The sequence below is a fragment of the Triplophysa dalaica genome, chromosome 3 (genome assembly GCF_015846415.1).
Source record: "Triplophysa dalaica isolate WHDGS20190420 chromosome 3, ASM1584641v1, whole genome shotgun sequence".
Classification (NCBI taxonomy): Eukaryota; Metazoa; Chordata; class Actinopteri; order Cypriniformes; family Nemacheilidae; genus Triplophysa; species Triplophysa dalaica.
In genome coordinates, this window is record NC_079544.1 from 13,489,738 (window position 1) to 13,512,554 (window position 22,817).

The 22,817-nt window shown below is 40.0% G+C and overlaps 1 protein-coding gene across 5 annotated transcripts in view; it reads left to right on the forward strand.

Moving 5' to 3' along the window:
* The window catches only part of tnk2b (tyrosine kinase, non-receptor, 2b), a 50,943-nt gene that overhangs the window by 27,150 nt on the left and 976 nt on the right, over positions 1 to 22,817 (forward strand). For 2 of the 5 annotated variants that reach the window (XM_056743848.1, XM_056743844.1), the window contains 13 exons: positions 7,904 to 8,081; positions 10,125 to 10,195; positions 14,228 to 14,440; positions 15,343 to 15,495; positions 15,799 to 16,076; positions 16,346 to 16,472; positions 16,623 to 16,864; positions 17,091 to 17,285; positions 18,206 to 18,297; positions 18,536 to 18,580; positions 19,025 to 20,409; positions 21,231 to 21,326; positions 21,732 to 21,859. In XM_056743848.1, the coding sequence (XP_056599826.1) occupies positions 7,919 to 8,081; positions 10,125 to 10,195; positions 14,228 to 14,440; positions 15,343 to 15,495; positions 15,799 to 16,076; positions 16,346 to 16,472; positions 16,623 to 16,864; positions 17,091 to 17,285; positions 18,206 to 18,297; positions 18,536 to 18,580; positions 19,025 to 20,409; positions 21,231 to 21,326; positions 21,732 to 21,859 (3,188 nt within the window). In that variant the 5' untranslated portion in view covers positions 7,904 to 7,918. Of the gene's footprint in view, positions 1 to 2,563; positions 3,355 to 7,903; positions 8,082 to 10,124; positions 10,196 to 14,227; positions 14,441 to 15,342; positions 15,496 to 15,798; positions 16,077 to 16,345; positions 16,473 to 16,622; positions 16,865 to 17,090; positions 17,286 to 18,205; positions 18,298 to 18,535; positions 18,581 to 19,024; positions 20,410 to 21,230; positions 21,327 to 21,731; positions 21,864 to 22,817 lie in introns of those variants that run through there. The other 3 variants (XM_056743843.1, XM_056743846.1, XM_056743847.1) reach the window with 3 other exon arrangements.

A 22,817-nucleotide genomic window follows, 5' to 3' on the forward strand; every position in this document is an offset into this window, starting at 1 on the left:
CTTGGTGCACATAAGAGAGATGTTAGGACTCAATAGTGACTTCATTTCATTTGCTATCTGGGTGTGAGAGACAGCCTAAGAGTGCTCTAGGGTCTCTTCAGTAACATGTGTGCTTGTATGGGGTCCTTTTGGAATAATCGCTGAGAATATAATCTGTTTAACAGTGTTGGAAAAGCTACAGTAAAGCTAAGGCCATGTGGGGGCGTCATACTTTCTTGTCGTTCTGCTGTTGCTATACTACTTTTATATTATTACCGTAACATAATTGATTTTTCAATGAAAGGGAATATCTTCTAGAGCTGGTTTAAATGTGAGCTTTTCCTTGTCTCATTCTGTCTCCAATGACAAGCTCTTCTGTGTGATTGCTGCCCTCTGGTGGTGTGAGAGCAATGCAGCTTGGAGACAATTGTCCAGACAGAGGACCAATGCAACAGATACAGTATTTGTGTAATTAAATGGATAAATATGTCTCATGGGTTTAACACAGTAGGGTCCCTTGTGACTGCATTTTGCCTTCGACTGGATTCCTGAAAAAGGACCTACTGTAAGAGCGAGTGTGGATTTTTCTTGTGAGGTGCTACATATGGAGGTGTTGTGTGAATTTAGCTCATCCGGTCTAAATGTGGTCAGCGTTAACTCCAGTTCACCAACCATAAACACACATTGAAGAAAGTCTTCAGTGATTTATCATTGCTATGTTTATTTGGAGTGAAAGTTTCATCTGGTCGAATGACTTGTTTACTGGAATACAGGTCATTTTAATTCGTTATTTTGTAATGTACTTCATCCTTTTACTTTAATGATTTATCTTTGAAAGTTCTCATTGGATGAAAATCTGACTTTTTCCCCATTTAAGTGCTATAATTGGGACCACAATGCATCTAACAACTCAAAAAAGGTGAAAAACAAGAACCCAGTAAGTTTGTTTTGGTGTGCCCTTCCATGCAAGCATGCGAGAAATCAAGCCGTTATGATTTCGTGCCTGTTGTGACATAGAGGGTGGCTCTAGGAAGGACATGCTGCTGTAACATGGCCGCAGCAGGGGCAGTGTAATCACGCAGCGCAATGATTGCATGTGGAAATAGGCTAACTTCAGTCAACATATACAAGTTACCTAGCTTGGGACTCATTTCAGGCGCTGCGTGATAACACTGCGTCTGCAAACTTTCTTGATTATTACGCCGGAATAGGAGTATAGTTCCTAATGAAATTGGCCTAGAAAATGTCTTAATAATACACGATACAACTACAGAAGAGCCAAGTTTTAAATTGGAATAATATCGAAACTCTTTGGTCATTTTTGAACGCGATCCCACGGGTCTAATTGGATTCAATGATCTATGCTAAGCTATGCTTAAAGTGTCATTGCCAGACCTGGAGATCGGAAGAATACATTCCAAAACGGTAAAACTCAACTTATTAACTCTTGGGGAAGTTGGAATTTTTTCCCGAAAAAGTGGAATGTTCCTTTAAGTGTACAGGCATTTTTGGGGCATGCTTTGCATGTCCTTCTTCGATAAGTCACCAGAACATTCCTCCTGCATTAGCTGCATGGTATGAAGCTGCGCTGGAAATATTTTGTGTGAGAGCAGTAATTGAAGTCAGATTGTTTATGAGACGCAGGGCCCAGCTTTACATCCTCTGTCCCTGCTCACCACATCTTCTCTCTAAAGGTCTTTGCACATACAGTCCAAAAATTTTGCATGCTTTTTTCGTATTTGGCTCTCGTTTGTAAGGTGTCTCTGAATTGTTAAAGAGGCCATTCAAAATGCTTGACGGATGCAAAAAACGCAGAAAATCGAACCAGACGAAAATATCGGAGGCAGTTTGTAAATGTGATTGACACAACGTGAGGTCGTATTTATTTTTTAACGTGTGGAAATTTCGGAAACAAATTTTGGACTCAATGTGCAAAGGGCTTAACTCAGGGGAAAAAGAAACATGACTCAACTGACATTAGTCTGTGAGCTTGATGATCAGTGGGGAATATGTGAGAGAAGAGACGTAAATAAAGTATAAATGGTTTATTCTGGCAGGGATGATGAAGCCAAATCATCCTCTTCACATTTTGGAGGAGGAAGAGGAAGGGGGAGGAGAAAAATTTGGAATGGGTTTGTTTACAGGAGGTCGAGATAACATTATTTGAGGGATTCAGGCAAGAGAATTCCACGAACCAAATAAAGAAGAAAAGTGGAGCCTTGTGGGAGTTCAGAACAGGGTGTGGATATAGAGAAGGGGAGAGAGAATCAAAAGAGAGTTGTGGTGACTTAGTGAGAGAGAGAGAGAGCTAGAGATAGGAGGGGATCTGGTGGTGTTCAGGAGGGGGATTTGTTAAGAGCCCAACATATGGGAGGAACACAGGAAATGAGCTCTCCATCCTGCAGTTAAATCTGACCTTTTGGCTCATGATCAAATGCTCCTCCATCCGAATACCATAGAGTCTCTGTCCTGGCACGGGCTGGAAGAGAGAGAGGGGTAGAGAAGGGGCAGTTTCCCCATGTCTGTTTGCTAGTTGCAGGAATTATACAGACACGCAGTAGAGAGAGGGAGAGAGAGAGAAAAAGTCTGAGATGCTCCTCCTGCTCCAGATCAACACATCCCCTTCTGACATAAACATGTGCACACTGAGGAAAAAAGCAAGTACCTTTTTCATCTAAACAGAGCACAAGGGCACAACATTGTCTCTCAGCTTTGCTGCTGTTTTGATTTTCTTATCGCCGGAAGTGTGTCTGTCATCGGTGTGAGGAAATTGTGGAGAGACGAAACTGTCGTAATAATAGCTCGACTGACCGGATAAATAGAAAAATGGAAAACCCACGGAAATTATTATATTCCAATATCAATTCTTTTTACCTTTACTTTTGAAAATCAAATAAGGAGGACTTTGCATCTCACTTCTTCTGGCTCATTCTAGAGACTGGAGTGTAAACCTTCTGGATGTTTTAACTAGGCTGCCAGTGAACCGTTCCTTTTGGCAGGTCCCTCTCTGGTGTTTTTTTCCCTCGCTCCACCAGTTCCCCTCATGCAATTTCTCTGGCATGTGTTCTTGAACTCAACACTATCGCTGAGCTTTGAGTAAAGGAGCTTAATGTGGATTGTCCCACGATGGAATGTAGTTTGTGGGCTGCACAAGCTGGGGAGACCTTCGAACTGAGGAGACCTTCACAGCTTTGGAGCTGTCGCTTGACGGATGCAGCTCCCATATTGGACCCTGTTCTCCAGAAAAAGTGTCTAGGACTTATAGACCAAGTATTTATTTTGTGAATTTAGGTGTGTCTTTGAATCTTCATGATGAGACGTTTTGACAAGCTCAAAAAATCATTCCCATTTCTTGCCCATTTCCATGTGTACAGAGTAAGTCTGGTTTTTATTCTCTTTTTGCTCTGCATGCTGGCATTGGGTATGGATTTGGGAACTTCTAGACCGTTATTTGTGTGTGTGTACTTGTTCATGTCAACTGTGTTGGTGTAAAACCGCACTATGTCTTACATGTGCTAGAGCTTAGCTGTGCGCATGGATTTCATCGGACCATTCCAGAGCCTGACCCCAACAATACCTCTGACCATCACATTGCATAACTTTAGACCATCGTGTGCAACAGTTCCCCCTTGATTTATTATGAGCGTACTGTGTTTCAAATGTGTTATTTTGCACTGTTCAGTAAAGTTAGCATATATTATTCCAAACCCTGTTGAATCTATAAAGTATTATGACCACAATGATGACATCATGATTACTAGCACCACAGTGTTGACATTGACGGTTGTTGATTTCTTGTGTACCTTGTCTTGACCATAAAAACCTAATATTCTAGCTTGGTTTGGTGTGCAGGGTGTAGTCACACTTGGTCCTTGGATAGAAGCCATGAGTCACAACCATGGCAAAAGTTCCCTTGGGTTTAGCGGCTGCAGCCTTCTTATACCACAGGCATTACTTCACACTGCACTAGCTTCATTTGTTGTCATGACTTTGCTTCTGTTTTACTGTTTCTGCAACAGTGCTGTGCGAAGCCAGACAGTCTTTTCATGTCTGGGCGATACTGGCTGCTGGCATAATGTTTTTTTGCCTTATGGTATGCTAAGTCAAGCATTATTATTACCAAGATAATGTTATTATAATTAATTTGGTATGCACTTGTATGTAGGAAAGCAGCTCTTCAGCATATTGCTGAAAAGATGAGTTGATAGAAGATGCAGCCCATAGACAGTACCAGGTAAATGAGAGTGGATGAGATTTCAGCCACACATATCAAAGATGCTTTGGCACTATGACTGTAAGGACAGATTACTTGAGTTACCATGTGGCCAAGAAGGATTGTGGATAGTTGACAAAGACAAAGCTGTATGTAATACAAGTTGATATTTCATTCTGAGGGTATAGACAAATACATTTTGAGAGTCACAGGTGCCTTTTGAAGTTTCTACCTTCTGTGAAGTGTAATTTGAGTTGAATTTAGAATTTAGTTTTTTTTGGATCTGATTTTGGCTTTAGATATTTTGACCAATTACATTTTTTATTTTATAATAAACAATTATCCAAATCCCGTTTTTGTACATCTCATTATGATAAAAAATGCATGGATTGGTCTTTACATTGTTTAGTGTTTTAGCCTTGCGCAACAAAGTTTCCCCTCAAAAGTTTTTTGGATTACAGTATGTGTCCTGCATGTGCAGCTTATCATTCCTTATTCATTTATCGAGGTTTAATAAGCAAAGGGTCAATGGTCTTGCTCTCACACTGCTGTAATGGAAATGCAAATGTAAAGATTTACAGATCTGTACATGTGAAAATACAGCTTCGCAAAGAAATTAAAATTTCATCACGACTGGCAGTAGTTGACTACGTTGGCTTTAGACTTCCATTTTCTATTCTTTTTTTTCACACATTCTGTCTGTTCCACAGCAAACATGTCAACGGTATGTTCTGAGATATGTCTAAACTTTGACGTCAGAGCCCTTCATTATTTGTCTGTTTTTGAGCCAGCAGAGTGGAATAGTAATGGGCATGTAGGGAGATAGCATTGGCTGCTTTCCCAGTTTAAGTGTGAAAAGTTTCAGGGTAGTTCATTCTGGAGAGTGTGGGGAGCTCTGATTCCTGAAAGTTGATTTGTGAAACTATATATATACCTTGCAGACACTGTGAAGGATAAGCCAAGAATAACTTCTATTGCTTATATACATCTAGGCACAACAATATCTTAGAGACTTGGGGGTGGACAACGACTTGGCCATGCCCAGCAGCAAGCCAGAACACTCTAGGATAATTTACCTAAGCATGAACCACATTTTAACTAAAGTTATTTTCACTGTATGAGGAAATGCACACATGAACTTCATTTCCAAAATTGGTCTGAGAGTTTAATTCACAAGCATTCTAAAGCTACAGTCAGACACACAAGGGAACTCAAGCGTACTCATGAGGACCCGACAAAGTAAATGTCAGTTTTACGAACACTAAAATGACAAAATGCTATTGTGTTATTTACTGTAGTATTTACTGTAGCAAATGTAGCATTCTTGCAGTAAATTAAAGAGTATTGTATTACTATTACAATGTCCTTAAATTACATTTCATGCAGTGTGTAATGTTGCTGTGTGTGATTGTAGGCAGCCTGGCTAGTTGTAAAGCCGAACGTGAACGAATAACAAAGTTATTGGGTTGGGAAAAGGAGTCGAATCTGAATCACGCAATTAAATTTTCTTTCGTTCTAATTTCAGTTCCGGGTCAGATTTGCGTCACTCGGTGTAATGCCTACCTATATTCCATTTGCGACGCTGTATGCGGTAGACCAATCACAGCAGACTTGACCATCTGACCAATCAGATCAGAGTACACTAAGAGAAAAGAGGGAATTAGACAAATAAATCGCTGAACGAATAATTTGAGAGTCAGTCAAGAGGTGAGGTTATAATAACTGCATATTATTAGAAAATGAAAGTGTTTTTACTAGGGCTGTCAACATTAACGCGTTAAGGCATGCGTTAATTCAATTTCACTATAAGTTTGCGATTAATCGCAGTTAATCTCACAAAAAGAGTGATTAATCGCAATTAAATTGTTTAATCTATTGAGACTAATTTCACTCATTGTATGTACGTAAACATGTTGTTGGACAACCCATAAAACAAAGTATTTACTCTTTAAAAAAAAACTATAGTAAACACGGTAAATATTTTAATATTTATTATAGTAAGGTTCAAAAACACTGTAATATTAGGAATTTTATTGTGTACTGTATAAGTATACTACAGTATTTATGTGGACAATTATATTACTATTGTCTATTTAAAAAGGAAAACAAAGAACTTTTGGTAAACCAAAAATTTTACAGCCCTAATTTATCCTTTTGTCTGTAACATTAATGTAATTTTGCAGTTACCTGCCTATTCATGTGATAAACTTTACTTTTATTTTTTAACGATGACAACAGACGCTTTATACTTCTGCTACAAAACTGTTTGGCCAGTGCTACAAAATTTTAAACCTCTGTAGCACCAGTGCTAAATGCAAAAAAAGTTAACTTATGTGTCCTGAAGTTGAGTGTGTGGAAATGCAAATAAGAAGAAGGGAGCTAGACTTCACAGGACTTTCAGTGTGGGAGAGTATCTGAATGTACTTTGAAAGTGGAAGTCCAGCTATTGATGGTTAACTTGAAGTCAAAAAGGCCCTGACCCCTGTCGCCCATGACTTTCTATGTGTCAACACAGGAAGCACTTTTTAGCTCAAAGGGCTCATTGTTGCCTCTAGCCCTCCTGACATTCATTCAATATACCTGTTGACTTTATAACCCCTCTTTTTGCTGTAACGGAAGCTTACCAAGAGATCCAACTTACTTTACCCAAGTGTGATTTTTTGAAGAGTTGTACTCTTATCTTGTTGACAGGAATTTGTATGTGTTCGCTCAGTGTAATCTTTGAAGTTTAACGCCTGCTCACTTTGTATTAGATTCAACTTTTTCCTTATCGTGGATAGACAAAGACTCAATAATTGTTCAAAGGTTGGGTTTATTTTCCTCTACAATTGATATTTCTCTGAAGACAATAAATCTTTCCTGCCTTAATGTTGTTGAGTGACGGACCACAAGGCCTCCAGAGAAAGTAAGTGTGTCAGAGAGAAAGAATACTAGTGTGTGAATGAGTAAAGGGGGAGAGAGAGTGAAAATTGAAAGCAGCTGATATCCAGCATGCTCTTCCAACAGAGAAAAACAGAGCATGGAAAACAGTAGCACACTCTTATTTGTCCCTAAGCTTCAACCATTGCCAGTGTTCTTCCATTGATATTTTTCCATTTCTTGGTAGCAAAAGAGAATAGGGATGTTCTTTGTTTTATTAGAGAAACAATGAATTAAAGTTTGTTTTTGTGTAAGAAGTGGAATTGGAGATGCTGTAGCTGCTATAGAGAGGTAAGGCCATTATTAGTTGGTTTGATTTAAAGGTGTGGAGTTGCTTCTTTGGGGAGACATTAAATGGCTTAGAGAGCGGCTCGTTGCATGTGGCCTGGGACAGAGCCAATGCCATCTGTGTTTTATGAACTTCAGGTGTGCGTTTTCACTTGTGTGTGCTCACCAGATGTGATCTGTGGTTAAACAGCGAAAGTATCTTATTTTTTTAGCTATTTTTGCAGCGTACCCTGACCTAAAACAAATTTGATAGCATATGAAATGTGCAATAGAAATTTTGCACTCCGGATGGACACTAGCATTTTTTGACTAATGAGTTGGGGATTTATTATTTTGTTAGGAATGGTTACGTTTGGTTGAGGGTTTTTTGAAAAGTCATTTCTCCAGCATATTTGTGACTTGGTTGAAGGAAAAGCATTGTGTGTAATGCATAGCGTGTATGAAGAATAAGAAGCGGCCCATAGGGTATTGTTTGGTGTTCATTAGTCTCTTGTGTTTCTGCAGAAGCTGGGCAGTAGCATGCAGTGTGAGGAGGGCACTGAGTGGCTGCTGGAGCTGCTGATGGAAGTGCAGTTGCAGCAGTTCTTACTGCGCATCCGTGATGAGCTCAACGTTACGCGCCTTTCACACTTTGACTATGTAAAAAATGAGGACCTGGAGAAGATTGGGATGGGCCGTCCAGGTAAGTGGTGATCTCTTTCTCTCTGTCCTTCTCCCCCCTTTTGTCGCTCTGCTTCTTGTTTCTCTTTACTCTTTCTGGACTGTTTTTCAGTTTCCAATACCAAATCAGATACACTTTACTGCAGTGTCCAGTAGTTGTTTTCTAAAAGGTTTTGTGAAGCGTAATCTGTTTGTGACTTTCACTTTGAGGTTATTATTCAAGCAGGCAGTAATTGCGAATAGACATTTACATTTATAATGAATATAGAGCAGTTAAAGGTTGATTTTGCCGAAGTTGCTGTCAGCCTACCATACTGTATTTACATTTGCAAGGCATTGATGATATTTTTTAATTTATTTTACTTTGCAGAAGTTCTGATACTTATTGTTTTCTTTATCCGTGTCAACACATGAATCAAAGGTCAGTAATAGTATGAATATCAGTGAAGGTTTGCTGGCTGCTGTTTTAAAAACACACACACTATAAGCGGGGAACCAATCACGACAGACCTGGTCAGCTTTACCAATCAAAGCGTTTTGGAAGGAGGGACTTTATATAGGCCGGAAGAAATCCAGTCGTTTTGTTAGAAGAAGGACAGCGGTTAACAATAGACTTGAAATATGTGAAATAAAAAGCGTATTTAAATTAGAAACATGAACATCCATTGTTAAACACCCAAACAACACAATCAAAGCTTCAAAAACAGCAAAAGAATGGCTCCTTTACTTATAGAACAAAAGAAAAGAGGAATTCAATGTGTTTCGTAGCTTTACCGAGAATTCTTCTGTATTTAATTTTAAATTTAGCAGTAAAGACTGTAAAGAGAACTTCATTCAATTTATGTATATCTGCTACATGTTAGACGGGATAGCCGTCAATTATAGTGTTCAATGGCTCTAGTTAATGTTAAAAGAAATAACAAATAACAAGTAATAATACAGACATCAGTTGCAGTGTTAATATCAGAATGTTGACTTTTATTTCATTTTCATTTTCAATATTATACTGTTAAAGAACTTTTTTGTTTCTACATGAATTGAAGACTAAATGTGATATTAAAAGTATATCAGTAAAGTTTTTTTGAGTGAGTGGATGGCTCACCCATAAGTTTTGTCGTCCAGGGTCAAATAAAGAAAATAACACAGTGAATGTGGACCCATGAACCTCTGCTGCAACTGCTCCTCTGTAAAGCGGAGGGCTTTATTTTACTGTTAAATGCAACACAAGCTTTGAGCGTCTGCCAAATCTTAATCGTCGTGTCAGTCCACACACAGTTCTCAGCCTTTGTATGAGAACTAAAGGCTGCAAATGTAATATACCTTAAGCCAGGCTGCTCTCCTTAAGATCATTACACGCCTCTCCTATGCTATCACTTTTCTCATGTCTTGGTAACACGTTGTTGACCCGTTGCACCCTCTCATCTGTCACTCCTTACAGTCTCTTTTCGTTTGTTTTTTAGGGGTTACATTTACGGTAGTTGAATTTATATGATCCTGATCATGTATAATATATAGTGTATAATAGGGCTGGGCTATATGGCAAAGATGTAAACTCGATAATTTTTTTCATATAGGGAACAATATTTATTCACATATATAATTTGTTAATGTTGCCAGCTTTGAGAGTATCCTAACAATGGATGAAGCCAGTAGATGCTCTAGTAGATGGGGTTTAATGCTTTCAGTGAACCCATAAAGACATGCATTAACATTTCCTCAATAATGCATATTACGTACATGATTCAATCTTTTAATATATCTCATTTATTTCAATACTTCTGTAATCAGAGAAGGACGGCGCTGGTGTCTTTTGGCGTATGTTTTATTTCATGTTATGCATCAGCTTGTGTTAGGGGATAAGTCAACATTGCATATAAAAACGTTTGTGCTTGCCTTTACAATGAGTAGCAGGCCAACTCCCTTGAAGTCATGTTCGTCACTAGATAAGTTGCTGCTTCCAACCATGTTTTCCTCTGCGTGTTGAGCTTTCTTTGCCTTAACTTGAATCTGTAATCTGCAGGGTTCTTTTAACACTAAATTATATTGTTTGCTTTCTTTTGGACAGGGCAGAGACGCCTGTGGGAGGCAGTGAAGAGAAGGAAAACCATGTGCAAGCGCAAGTCTTGGATGAGCAAGGTATGTCAACATATCCTCACACACAATTACAGATTAATGAGGCTTGAGGTCCAGGTCACATCTCAAACACATTCACACTCTCTCCCACACTAGCACTAGTTTCAGTTCAGCCGGACTAGACCTAATTTCCTTCACCAGACATCTCACATTTACCCTCACACACTCTTCAAAGCTTTCTCTTGGACTGTCTCTTATTGAACCTGAAATAAATACATCTAAAACTAATATTCAAAGCACTTGACCTAGACAATTCTTGCAGCCTTTCATCTTTTCCACAACACACTTGATAGCTTGTGTCAATCCAAGTTCACAGTAATGATACTTTTTGACTCGGTCTTTGTGGAGTTTTCATAACAAACATCATGGTGATCAGGTGAAGGCATTAGTTTTCAATTTTCCACTTATTTCTATTATAAACTGATGTCTATTGTCTAACTAATCTTTGCATACAGAGAAGCTGAAATATCTTGTATGTGCCTTGTTGGCAGTTTCTGTAGTTTCTTGTGTCTATGTAGTTGGTCGCTGAGTGTTAAATCAGGTAGTTTTAGCTCAGGCCTGCCACTTAAGCAGGAAGCGCCTTAAATTGGCGTCAGTCACACGCAATAAATCGGAACAATGTCAGTCATTCTCTATGGTTGGTGTGTGAGTTCGTTTGCGGATAGTTTCAGAGTGTAGGCCTAGAGGAAATGAATTAAGTGGTAAGGCTTGCTGAATTGGATGCACCCCACTTCTTGTTTTGTTAATAGTCCCTTTTTACTAGTTGTTAATATAACTTCTTTGAGGATTGGTAAAGACTGTATGTTCTCTTTCTTATTTGTTTAATAAATAACTGAAGGAATCAGTTCTTAGATATGTTTAGCTAGATTCTTACTGTATTTAGTTTTAAACATTTAGGGCCAGATTTACTAACAGCTTGTGGCAGCACAGATGTCTGTTTTGGTGTAAAAAAAAACTACTGTTGGTATTTACTAGGCTGACCTCATTGCATATGCAATATTTAAATTAATTACGCAACACAATTTACTAAGGTTTGGGCTCTTCATTTCACTGGTATTTGCAGCTTTATTCAATAGCAAAAAAACAATGCCTTAAACCTTGCTTGCCTTAAAAAATGCTGGCTGTGTTGCTTTCTCCCTCTTTCCAGGGCACTAGGGAGTTTGCGCTCCTCATTTGAGCGTGCTTGACGCAAGTCAACATTGAAGTAACGAACCTGACTTAACGGCCGATTGTAATATCCTATTAGGCACACTACAAAATGCTGAAACGAGACAAAAACATGACCAGACCTTCACTAGTTCATCCTAAACCGCATGGCATTGAATCAGGTGCCTATTAAAATAACAATATTATTTGAAATGCATAAATAAATTCTTGCACTTTTATTCTTTCCTATATTCAACATCTGTAATTTGACGTCTGTGTCTGTAGCTACACAAAAAGTCAAAGGAATAGTGCTGACATTTGTCATTCCAAACCCAAATGCTCTTGAAAGATGTATTTCAGTCTGGTTATATTTATATAAAAATCTCAATTGACCATGTGTTTGCTCATCACTGATAAACATGAAAAGACTTTTTAGCTATTGTTATCTAATTTTGCACTCAAATTGTTCTAAAATGCACATTTGTAGCTCAAGAAAATATTTTCTTGTTTGGGACAAAGTCAGTTTTGGGACCTCTGTATTTCTAAAATCCTGCGTCTGGAAAGTCTCCTGCGAAGTCTGGATGTTTGAGTCTGGAAAAGTATTGAATTTCGAAATGGAAAATGTGTAGGAACCCTGTTTACATGCATTGCATTTATTATGAATAAGGTTTTTTGGGGCGATTCTTGTTGATCTGGAAAAAAGTTATTTGAAGCATGTTGTGGCTCAAAATATTTTAAATTCATGACACCATAAACTGACCTGAATAAATATACAGTAGGCCTCTTCTGAGCTGTTTCTGTGTAGCTGGTTATAGCATGGCCGTGGTGTGAGAGTTGTTTTCAGAGGGCTAGATGTCTGACCAAAGACCTCATCGGAGCCAGAGTCAGTTTTAAACCACATAAATAGCAATACTGCAATTGCAGTTAAAACAGGCAGATTTATTCATTCAACTTTATTTATGTTGATCTGCACCGCTCTGTTTTTAATCTTGTGTTTTTGTGCCCTTAAATTAGCCTCAGTTTGTTCTGTGTGTGCGCTTTGTGTTTTAATGGTACCTCATTTATAACATTGTGTGTACATATAGCCAAGGCTAGAATTAGAAGAGACCACAGAATGAGTCTGCCACTTTCCACATCATTTAAAATTCTTTTCTCCCATATATTTAAGGATGATGGACTGATGGATGTGTGTGTGTGCATCTTCATTTTCAGTGTGTTTGAGGGAAAGTGTGTAAGTGGGAGTGATACACACTCAGGGTCGAGTGGAATGATTGCTGTTGTCTAAACCATCAGTACACAGGGCACATTCCTCTTTCTGTTGGATGAGAGGACAGCTTGACCCTTAGCACCAGAAACTTCACTTTCATGTTAACTGAAATGCACACAGATCCACTCTAGCACCTGTATGAAAGAAACACACATACGGACACATTCATTTCCTGTGTGAGCTGTGTGGAGGGTTTAATTTTCACCTTTGGCTCGGGCCTACAGGAAGTGGCCAGTGGGTATGAGAGCTTTCTAAAATTACCTGTTTATTTCCGTTCCTGGCACAGAGAGCAGACCAAGTAATCTGCCTCCTCACTCCACTGCGTGCTTATGTGTGCGTGCAGTCAGGAGCATGCTTTCAGCTATGTTTACACTTATCCTCAGTAAGTGTTCTTCTCAGTAAGCGTTTTAAGTATAGCTTTCACATAAACGTGTGGAGGTGTATATGATTTTTAAAGGGTTTTAGGTTTTTCACCCGATCTGAAATTTCGATCCAAAGTCACTAGGCAGCGCAGAAATGGGAGGAGCCTATTTCACTAAAGTTCTTATAACACGTGAAATCAAAATCCAAATCAACCTCCTTTAAATGGATGTGACAAAATGAACCTGAAAAGCGGATTTTCATTATGTGTACTATATGTGCATGTGTGTCTAAGCATGCATGGTCTGTAAGAACCATTACAGACTATATCTGTCATATTTCTGGGCGTGGGGAGTATCGTTCATCGGGGGTGTGTTAGGGTGCGAGTCTTGAGCCTACTAGATGAAGGCAAAGGTGTCTCATGTGTATGTGTGCCTGGATTTGCTAACTCATGGAGGCATTTGACAGTGTGTAATGTATGTATGTTTACTGTGTGTATAGTTATCAGACGATAGCCTGGGGTTCAAGGCTCTGTCTGAATCCACTGCATTTACACTCGTCCCTGTTGAGCTCTGCTATTTTCAGTCTGTCCATCAAATCCCACAAGGCAAAAGACTTAAAATTGGATTCTTCTTTATTTCTTTTTCATTTTGTTTTCTGCATGCTTTCTCTCTCTGTGATCCAAGTTTTTTTATTTGTTAATAGTTTGTAGTAAATCTAGCTTCTGCTCTTAATATTAAATACCACCTTTGGGTTACCCCTCACCCTTTCACCTTCCCATCCTCTTCATATCTGTGAGTTTACAGCCTCTGGCTTCCCTCAGCCTACACTCTGGTTTTGATAGTCCGGATCTTTACGACCGACCCCCAGGCTCCTCATACAAAGTGCCTCAAGTACCAATAAACAAATGAAAAGAACAGCACCATCTAGGATTGGCTTCGCTCACTGGGATTTTAACTGCTGTCCTTTTCATGGTTTTGTGGTTTGCATTGTATTAAAATGTGTCTGGTTTAGTAGGTTTATTGAACATCCAGAATGGAGCTGAATACAAGGCCCTCAAGACAGATTTAGAATAAATATCTTCACAAAACAATGCTAAAAGACTTTATGTGAGTGGCTCTAGCAGCAAACATCTTTAGATACACAAAAGTACAAAAAAAGATATCTGAAAATGTAGGACATCAGTTTCGGGGAACATGTGTAATGCCACAGCTTTTTATTTGGTACCTCTGGTTCTTCACTTTCATATTTTTGTTTCTCAGGTATTCAGCGGTAAAAGACCAGAAGGAGAATTCAATCCCCAGCCGGCCAGTACGTTCCGGAAACCTTCCCCCACACCGCCTCCATTAGATGGCCAGCAACAAGCCCTCACCTGCCTGATTAGTGAAAAAGACTTGGCCCTCTTTGAGAAACTGGGCGACGGTTCCTTCGGCGTGGTCAAACGTGGAGAGTGGTTCACACCAAATGGGAGAGTGGTGAGTGAAAGGAAGCAAGTGTTTGGGTTTTGTTTAAAACAGACTTTGCAGATGCAGAATTCATGGACAGGTCAGGCTCAAGCTGTGTATATGTGATGGATGTTTATTCTCAAAATCTCCATGACTCTCATTTTATGAAGTGGTAAACACCATCACAAGCTAATGCCTGAAGCAAATGTTTGGCAAAAACAGCGTTGCAATCTTAGATCTTCACGAGATTGGCTTTCAGTCACCTTGTATCTGTGGTCCCTCCTGTCCCCTTAACTGTTCCAAGGCTCAATGTGAACATCCTGTTTCGGACCTGATCTCTATGTGTCATTGTAGCAGCTGTGTTCTCCAGAGGAGGCTGGTGGGAGAGATGGGGCCTCTAATGACCTGTTGAGGGGTCAGATGTCATGTGAACTGAGCCGGAGGCTGTAGTGATAGTGTGTGTTGTGCACCAAAGTCTTCTTTCAACATGGGAGACATCCACAGCCATCTGTGCTGATCAAACACTGCTCCGTTACACTATAGAGAGAAGAGATTTGTATAAACTGTCTGCTCTTGTGATACATGTGATATTCAGACATGCTCATGGTTATAGCCTTTTTTATTTGACATGAACTCACGCAGTAATGTAGATGGGTCTGGTCCTAATTTAAGCAGTTCTAATTTTGGCAGACAGTTGTTACATGATTCCTTTAAAATGTGAGACTGGCTTGGAGGGAATAGCATTGCTCTGTGATTGTTCTATGAGCTCCAGCTATGCCAGTAACATTGTAAACACAGCTCTCACAGGGGGTCATTAGCATGTGTGTGGATTCTGATGTGTACAGGTCAGTCCAGATGTCTTAGCTCTCAAAGACAGATCAGTGAGGACCCGTTATGAATTTGTCCTCCTTCTTTCAACGTGTCCTTTTCAGCTTAATGTGGCAGTGAAGTGTCTGAAGACTGATGTGCTTAGCCAGCCAGATGCTCTGGACGACTTCATCCGGGAGGTCAATGCCATGCATTCCCTCGACCACCAGAACCTCATCCGTCTCTACGGAGTCGTCCTCACGCACCCCATGAAGATGGTGAGTGTTTGTGTTTCACGTCTAAATCAATTCAGCGGCAAAGACAGGGTGCTAAAATCTCAAGGTCTTGAGAAGGGAGAGTGTGGGCTAAAATAAGGCCTGACATTTGCATGCTCTCTCAGACTCATTATTTGCTGACGTTGACTTCTGGAGTTATTTCTGATAGGCAGTGTTCATTGTCTCCTGTGGTAAGATGCTTCTTGTCAGGTCACGTTTCCATTTGGGACAAAAATGAAACGGTATACATTCTCCCCTTTACACTCGATCCCTTTTTAAATAAATTTGCATCTTTATTTCTCAAAGGTGACTGAGCTCGCACCTCTGGGGTCCATGCTGGATCGTTTGCGGAAGACCCTGGGCCATTTCCTCATTTACACCCTGTGTCAGTACACCATCCAGATTGCAAATGGCATGGCTTACCTAGAATCCAAACGCTTTATCCATCGGGACCTCGCTGCTAGAAACATTCTGCTGGCTTCCAATGAGGTGGTCAAAATCGGAGACTTTGGGCTGATGAGGGCGCTGCCTAAGAATGATGACCATTATGTCATGCAAGAGCATCGCAAAGTCCCGTTCGCATGGTGAGACATTTCTATCTGAATCCCCATTTGTTGAACTCTGCTCCTCTTTGACCACGAATTAGTTTTAATAGAGCAACCAATCTGTCAAATGATTTAGTTTATTTTGTACTGGCAAGCTGGTGCTTATGAGTGCTTCTGTATAGGCCCATTATTTCGTTATCCTGTTTTTAAAAAGGAACTCTGCATGATGCTTGTCACTATAATTGACCTTATATTTTTTGACCTAATTTCTACATGTTTTATTGATTGGTTTTGATTAATTTGTCTAGGTGTGCCCCAGAGAGTCTGAAGACACGCACATTTTCTCATGCCACGGACACATGGATGTTTGGTGTGACGTTGTGGGAGATGTTTACCTATGGACAGGAGCCCTGGCTGGGCCTGAATGGTAGTCAGGTACAACCTCCTTACACTTTAAAGTTGCAGTCACTCATAACAATGACATGACAGTGACATCTTTGAAGCCCAAATTAAATCTCCCTTACAAAGGCAACATTAATTTAATACATAAAACAAGACATGAACATCTGTTTTTGTACGTGACAGATACTCCACAAAATTGATAAGGAAGGTGAAAGGCTGCCTAAACCAGAGGACTGTCCTCAGGACATCTACAATGTCATGATGCAATGCTGGGCTCAGAAACTAGATGACAGGCCAACCTTTGTAGCTCTAAGGGAATTTCTGGTGGAGACCCTGCCAATAGAAATGAGGGCACTACAAGACTTTGATGAGCCTGACAAGCTTCAAATCCAGATGAATGATGTTATTACGATCATTGACGGCAGGTGAGTCCGAACAGAACCCACTGGAGTGAAACAATGCACTTCCTTTTCAACAACATAGTGATTCTCTTAACATGCTATTTTTGTGAATTAGGTAAGAAGTTAATAAAGTTAGAAAAAAATCTATAGAAAAATCCGTTTTATGGCATTATAGACACAGTGACTACAATAAATAAGGCATGGAGATATATTCTAGTTCTTCTTTAGACATCCTCTGTATCCTGTACAGGGCAGAGAACTACTGGTGGAAAGGTCAGAATAAGCGCACCCTGAAGGTTGGTCAGTTTCCTAGGAACACTGTAACGTCAGTCACGGGTCTGTCTGCCCATGATATAAGCCGTCCACTAAAGAACAGCTTCATCCACACGGGCCATGGAGACACTAACCCCCACCACTGCTGGGGCTTTCCTGACAAGATCGATGAGTATGTCCTGCTTGTGTTTATTAAATTATGTCTGTGTCTTTTTTTACCAGCCGATGCTATAATTTATACAGTAAAATCACTGAAAGAGAAAGTTTGGCAATTTGGCGATTATGTTTTCTCTTTATATGCTTTATTGCTTTCATTTTTTATTCATTAAATAACTTGCATCTTTAAATTGATTTCAAAGTTTGTCACAATCGTTCCGTTTCGAAACAAATGAAATAGTCCCAACTTTTTTTGAGACTTGTAAGCAGGCGTCAAATTTGAAATGAGCTCACTTTGGGCATACAATGGTAAATTTTTTTAGTTAAAACATTTTTAAGTTCTCTATGTTCTATTGGGGATAAAATAGTGGCTCATGTGATTTGAGCCACTATTTTAGTCTTTTCAGTTTTCATTTTATTCCAATTTTAAATCCAACATTTAAATATTCCGCTGCTTTTAACATAATAAAAGCATACATCGCTTGGTGAATTTGAAGTGAGATTTTTCTTGCAGTAACAGGGTGTAAAGGAATTGCTATACAGCACAATATAACATCCAAATGAAATATGAGAAGAGACACCTTGTAGGACACATTGGATAACAATGGTAAATTCATTTACATGTAGCCATGGTCATGACAAGTGATGACAAACGATTGCAGAAGTGTTTGCTTCCTCAGCACTAGAGGGCAGTAAATACAACAGTCTTTATTCTATAAATTTGGCTCTATTGACTGATCGCATGGCTGTAACTGCTTCAATAAAACATCCAGTGAAAAATAACCTCCACAATTGTTTTACTACTTTGGTTATACAGAGTTTCATCAGCTTTTCCAATAGCATGCTTCCAGAGAAAGTAATTTGAGATCTAAGATGTGGTATCCTACATACACAGAGGGGCTGCTAAATGCATCTGTCATTCTGTTGCATTTTTAGTCTTTATCTTGGTAACCCCATGGATCCTCCAGATGTGCTGGGGTTGGAATTGAATTCTGCGAGACCAACTCAACTTCCTGGACGTTCTAAAAGTGAGTGAATGCCTTTTAATATGACATCTAAACATTATTTAACTGTTCCCATGCTTATTAAAAACAGGCCTTTTCGGTTTGTTAGTTTTCAGTTCACTGCTGCTTTAAATATGGTTCCTCAATGCTTTTGTGCAACCTTCTATTTTGTGCTACCTTCTTTTAAACTTACTTTCTTTTCTTTCTTAACCCCTATTTTTGCACATGTCTTTTCTTTCTCTCTTGCTTGCTCACTCTGAAGAGGAGGCTCCCCCTCGACCCCCTCAGCCATCTTTGCTGTTTAAGAGTAAGTGTGGACCCTCGGTTCAGTTTAAGCACTGCTCATGCCCCCTCTGTTCACTTTTAGCACCCCCCCTTAAAGGTACATCAACTGTATTGTACACTTTTTCTTGCCATCTAATTTTCCCTCTTTCTCATTTGCTCCTGTTTTTGCTGTGATGTCATCGCAATGAAGTTCATTCTCAGCCTGGATTTCTTTCGCATCCTTTCTTAGGCTTGAATTTCTTGTTGTGTGAAAACTTTACTTGAATGAGAACTTTATCCCATGCTCTTGATTTTTGCTGTCAATGACTAATTCAAGTTTGCTAGGGGACAGTGTATATAGTAATTGTTATTTTTGTCTTCTGGCCCAAAAAATGTAACACCGGCTCTGACAGAAGCACCTGCACTGCGTCAGTAAAAATGTGTTGCAGTGATACATTTTTTTGTGTTCTTTTGTCAAAATTACCAGAACCCTGCTATGATGCTGTTACTGATGATGAGGACCAAACTTCCATAGGCCTTCGCCGACTCTCTTTAAAGAAAAAGGGCCTTAAGCTCAAACCAGGCGCTTGGGTTTCTGCTACCAAGTTAGGTGAACGTTCTGTTTACGGTGTGCGGACTCAAGGGGGCAGCACTCCAACAGAAGTGTCTCTCATAGACTTCGGAGAAGAGCTCCCATCGGCTACACCCTCTCCTGTAGTGGAGATGCAAATCCCCACACTTGCTAAGCTGGCACTTGAAGGAGAAAATATCTTAGACAAAACTCCTCCTCAGAGCCCCTCGCGCTTTTTACCTCGTCCCCTTCACCCTACCCCAGTTGTGGACTGGGACGCCCGACCCCTCCCTCCACCCCCAGCCTATGACGATGTAGCACAAGATGAGGATGACATTGAAGTGAGCTCCATCAACAGTGCGGATCGAGGACCTGATGAACAGTGCTCTCAGTTTACGCCTTGCTCCCCCACTGGGAAGGGTAATCCTCACGTAGAAGACAATTTGTTTTTGCCCTACAGCCAGAGCCATGCCTGTACAATATCACAGTCCACTGAGATTTTCCAGGAGCTGCAACAGGAGTGTATGAGGCATCTCAATGTGCCTGTGAACTCTACCAGCCCAGGTCTGGAGACACACCGCCAGATTATCCTAACTCTTTCTGAAGACAAACCCCAGATACCACCACGCATACCCATCCCACCCCGCCCGGTCAAGCGCACAGGGGGCGAGTATGCACGCTGGTCTGGTGAGCTCTCTCCGGTCTCCGGAAATGAGGAGGACAAGGAGCGTCCACCCCAGATCCCCCCACGGGAACCCCTCTCCCAGCCGGGCTCACGCACACCCAGTCCACACGTGGGCTCGCCGCAGACCCGCGGCAGCCTCTGCTCTTCCGCTTCTATTTATGGCTCATCCTACCTCTCCACCTCACCTGCTAAACTCATGCCAACCACTCAGAGCTTTGCCTCCGATCCCAAATATGCTGCTCCTAAGGTCATTCAGGCACAGGGCAAAGACAAGGAAACAGTTAAAGGACCTTGCATTCTGCCTATTGTACGCGACGGCAAAAAAGTCAGCAACACTCACTACTACCTCCTACCCGAGAGGCCTCTATATCTAGATCGCTATGATAAGTTCTTTAGAGAGGCGGAGAGTGGCGAGGAGAAGAAGCAGGTGAACACAGCCACCGTCAAGCCCATGGTTCATCAACACGTTGAGCTCAAGTCCAATTTTTCCTCCAATAACAACAGCACTCTGACTGTCTCCGGATGTAGAGGGGGATTGAAGAACTCTCTCAGCCTGTCCAGAGTAAGCACTGATGGATATTTTAGCAGAGCGGACACCCACGACAAACTCCTACTAGTGAGTGATTTACCGTTTTTTGTGTGTTTCACATTGTTTTTATGACTTAATTTAACTTAGGGATTTTTTTAGTAGGGCTGTCAACAGTAACGCGTTAATGCATGCAATTTTTTTTTTTTAATTGACGCGTTAATAATAATTAAAGCAATTAACGCAACATCCGTCTGTTTTTTCACGCTCGTATTCATGCAAAGGCTTTTAAACCACTTAAGCAAGATTTGAAACAGTTGCTCTGACGCGTTCAGTACAGACAGACACCTTTTAGCTGCGGGACGTGGCAAAACGCTACACGACAGCGATCTAGTCTGGTGTTTACAGTCACGGGCTGAAGGCTGAGTCAGTGAATCGCAGTCAGACGGCGCAGCACGAGTGTTAAGTTCTCTTTTGTGCTTGAATGACCAAAACTCAAATGCAAACTCAAAACACAAGATTATGCCAGACAGACTGTTTTGTCTAGCCTTTTAGTTAGCACAGACTTAAACGTGTTCACATTAAATCTTAATGCAAAGAGTTGTGAAAACGAGAGCGGTTTCAGATCTGTGTAGAGAGACAGCTCTTAAAGGGGCTACGTTCTTAAACCTGTGGCTGTGACTCCTGTCACTAATGTTGATCAAATAACTAAATATTATTTGTCTTTAAAGATTATAACTAAGATGATTAATCAGATCAATTTTTTTATTTGATTGACTGCACTAGTTTATAGTCATTCAAACAACTTTAGACACTAGCATATGTTTTAAAATAATGAGCTTTCTCCATTTACATCCAAGCGTAATATTCATCCCATTATAAAGTTGATTGGTTAGATTTACTCTGTTTAGGTACAGGAGGCCGTCCACGGAGTGACCATTGAAGAATGTCAGACAGCTTTACAGAATCACAGCTGGAATGTGCAGAAAGCTGTGCAATACTTAAAGGTACAGTACCTGCTGTTCTAACTCTGATTGGCTGGTTAGTTTTAATTCCAAATGAATCGATACCGTAGGCAAGCAGACACGCATAGAGAGCGGAAAACTTCCTTATTCCGTGGCACGGATCAAAGTAAAAAACAAGTAAATTTTGCTATATTCCGTGATGAAATGGCTCTTTATAGCCATTAACCTCATAACTGTTATTTTTAATGTTTTTTAAACTGTTCATCTTTTTTGTATAATAAAACATTTATGGTCTAGCTAACTGGTTCATAAACTGCCTAGTGAGTCTCTAAGGTTAATGGGGATTTAAAGCCTTAAAAACAACACTAGCAAAACAATACAATCTTTTATATGAAATTGCCTTTTTTTCTTTAAACTCTTTTTATTTTTTCTTTCACTGGTCCTCAGGTGGAGCAGCTCTTCTGTCTGGGGCTGAAGACAAGGCTGGAGTGTCATAATATGCTAGAGATGTATGACTGGAACTTGGAGTTAGCCAGCACACAATTGTTGGACTCATGTGGCTCAGTCAAACTGAGGTAGGCAACTTTTTCCGCTTGTTGTTCTGCGCTGCCATCTACTGGTTATTCAATTCTTTATCTTTTGCATGATACTTGAACTGTTGTTCTGAAAATTTATTAACTGGTGTCATAACTCATAGTGTCATTAAAGCAGACTCTTTTCCTCCAAACTCTTCGATTTCTTTTGTACAGATGGCAAACGATTGATTTGCCATAAACCAAATTGTTTTCCAGCCAGATCGTTTTTCTGTTTAATTAACTTGTCTCACTCAAGCATAACTGCTCATGCTAGAATTCACCAGTACAGTTGGTGGTGCTTTTAAATGTCCCGCCACTTGATGCTTTAAAACTTTACAGAAATACTGGACCATCTGGACCAACACTGACTGTTACATTTACTCATTTAGTGATTCATTCTGAGGAGAAAGGGACATGAGAAGAATTGCATGATTGTTTAGGGAAGTGCATAACACTGAGATGTCAAAGAGGAATAATACTGTAAACAATTTTTTACAGTAGTGAAATTGTAGTAAAATCAACAATCTTGCAGGCAGAAGAACATTTATTATGGAGTGCATACTTGTACCTGGTGTTTCCAATAAATACATTTCAGTCTCTAACCTTATACATAGCAATTATGCCCTAGAGCCTGCTTTTGCCAGTTCCAATCACTTTCGGTTTCTATCTGAAATTACCATCTGTTTTATACACTTCTGCTGTATAAAAATATCTAGACGGGGGCTGAGTTTACAAAAATCATTAAGTGTTTATCTGTGTGTGCGTGTGTGTGTTATCCCACGTCAGCACATTTCGTTGTATTGCTGCTTGTAAAAAAGGAACATCACAACAGGACTAGGACTGCATTTCAGGGTGTTTTCCTGGCGTCTTTGTTTAGTTTTTAATTGTAGGATTTACACTTTAAAATGCTTATGTAATGTTCTCTACTATTTTTTATCTGCTACTCACATTCTTACAT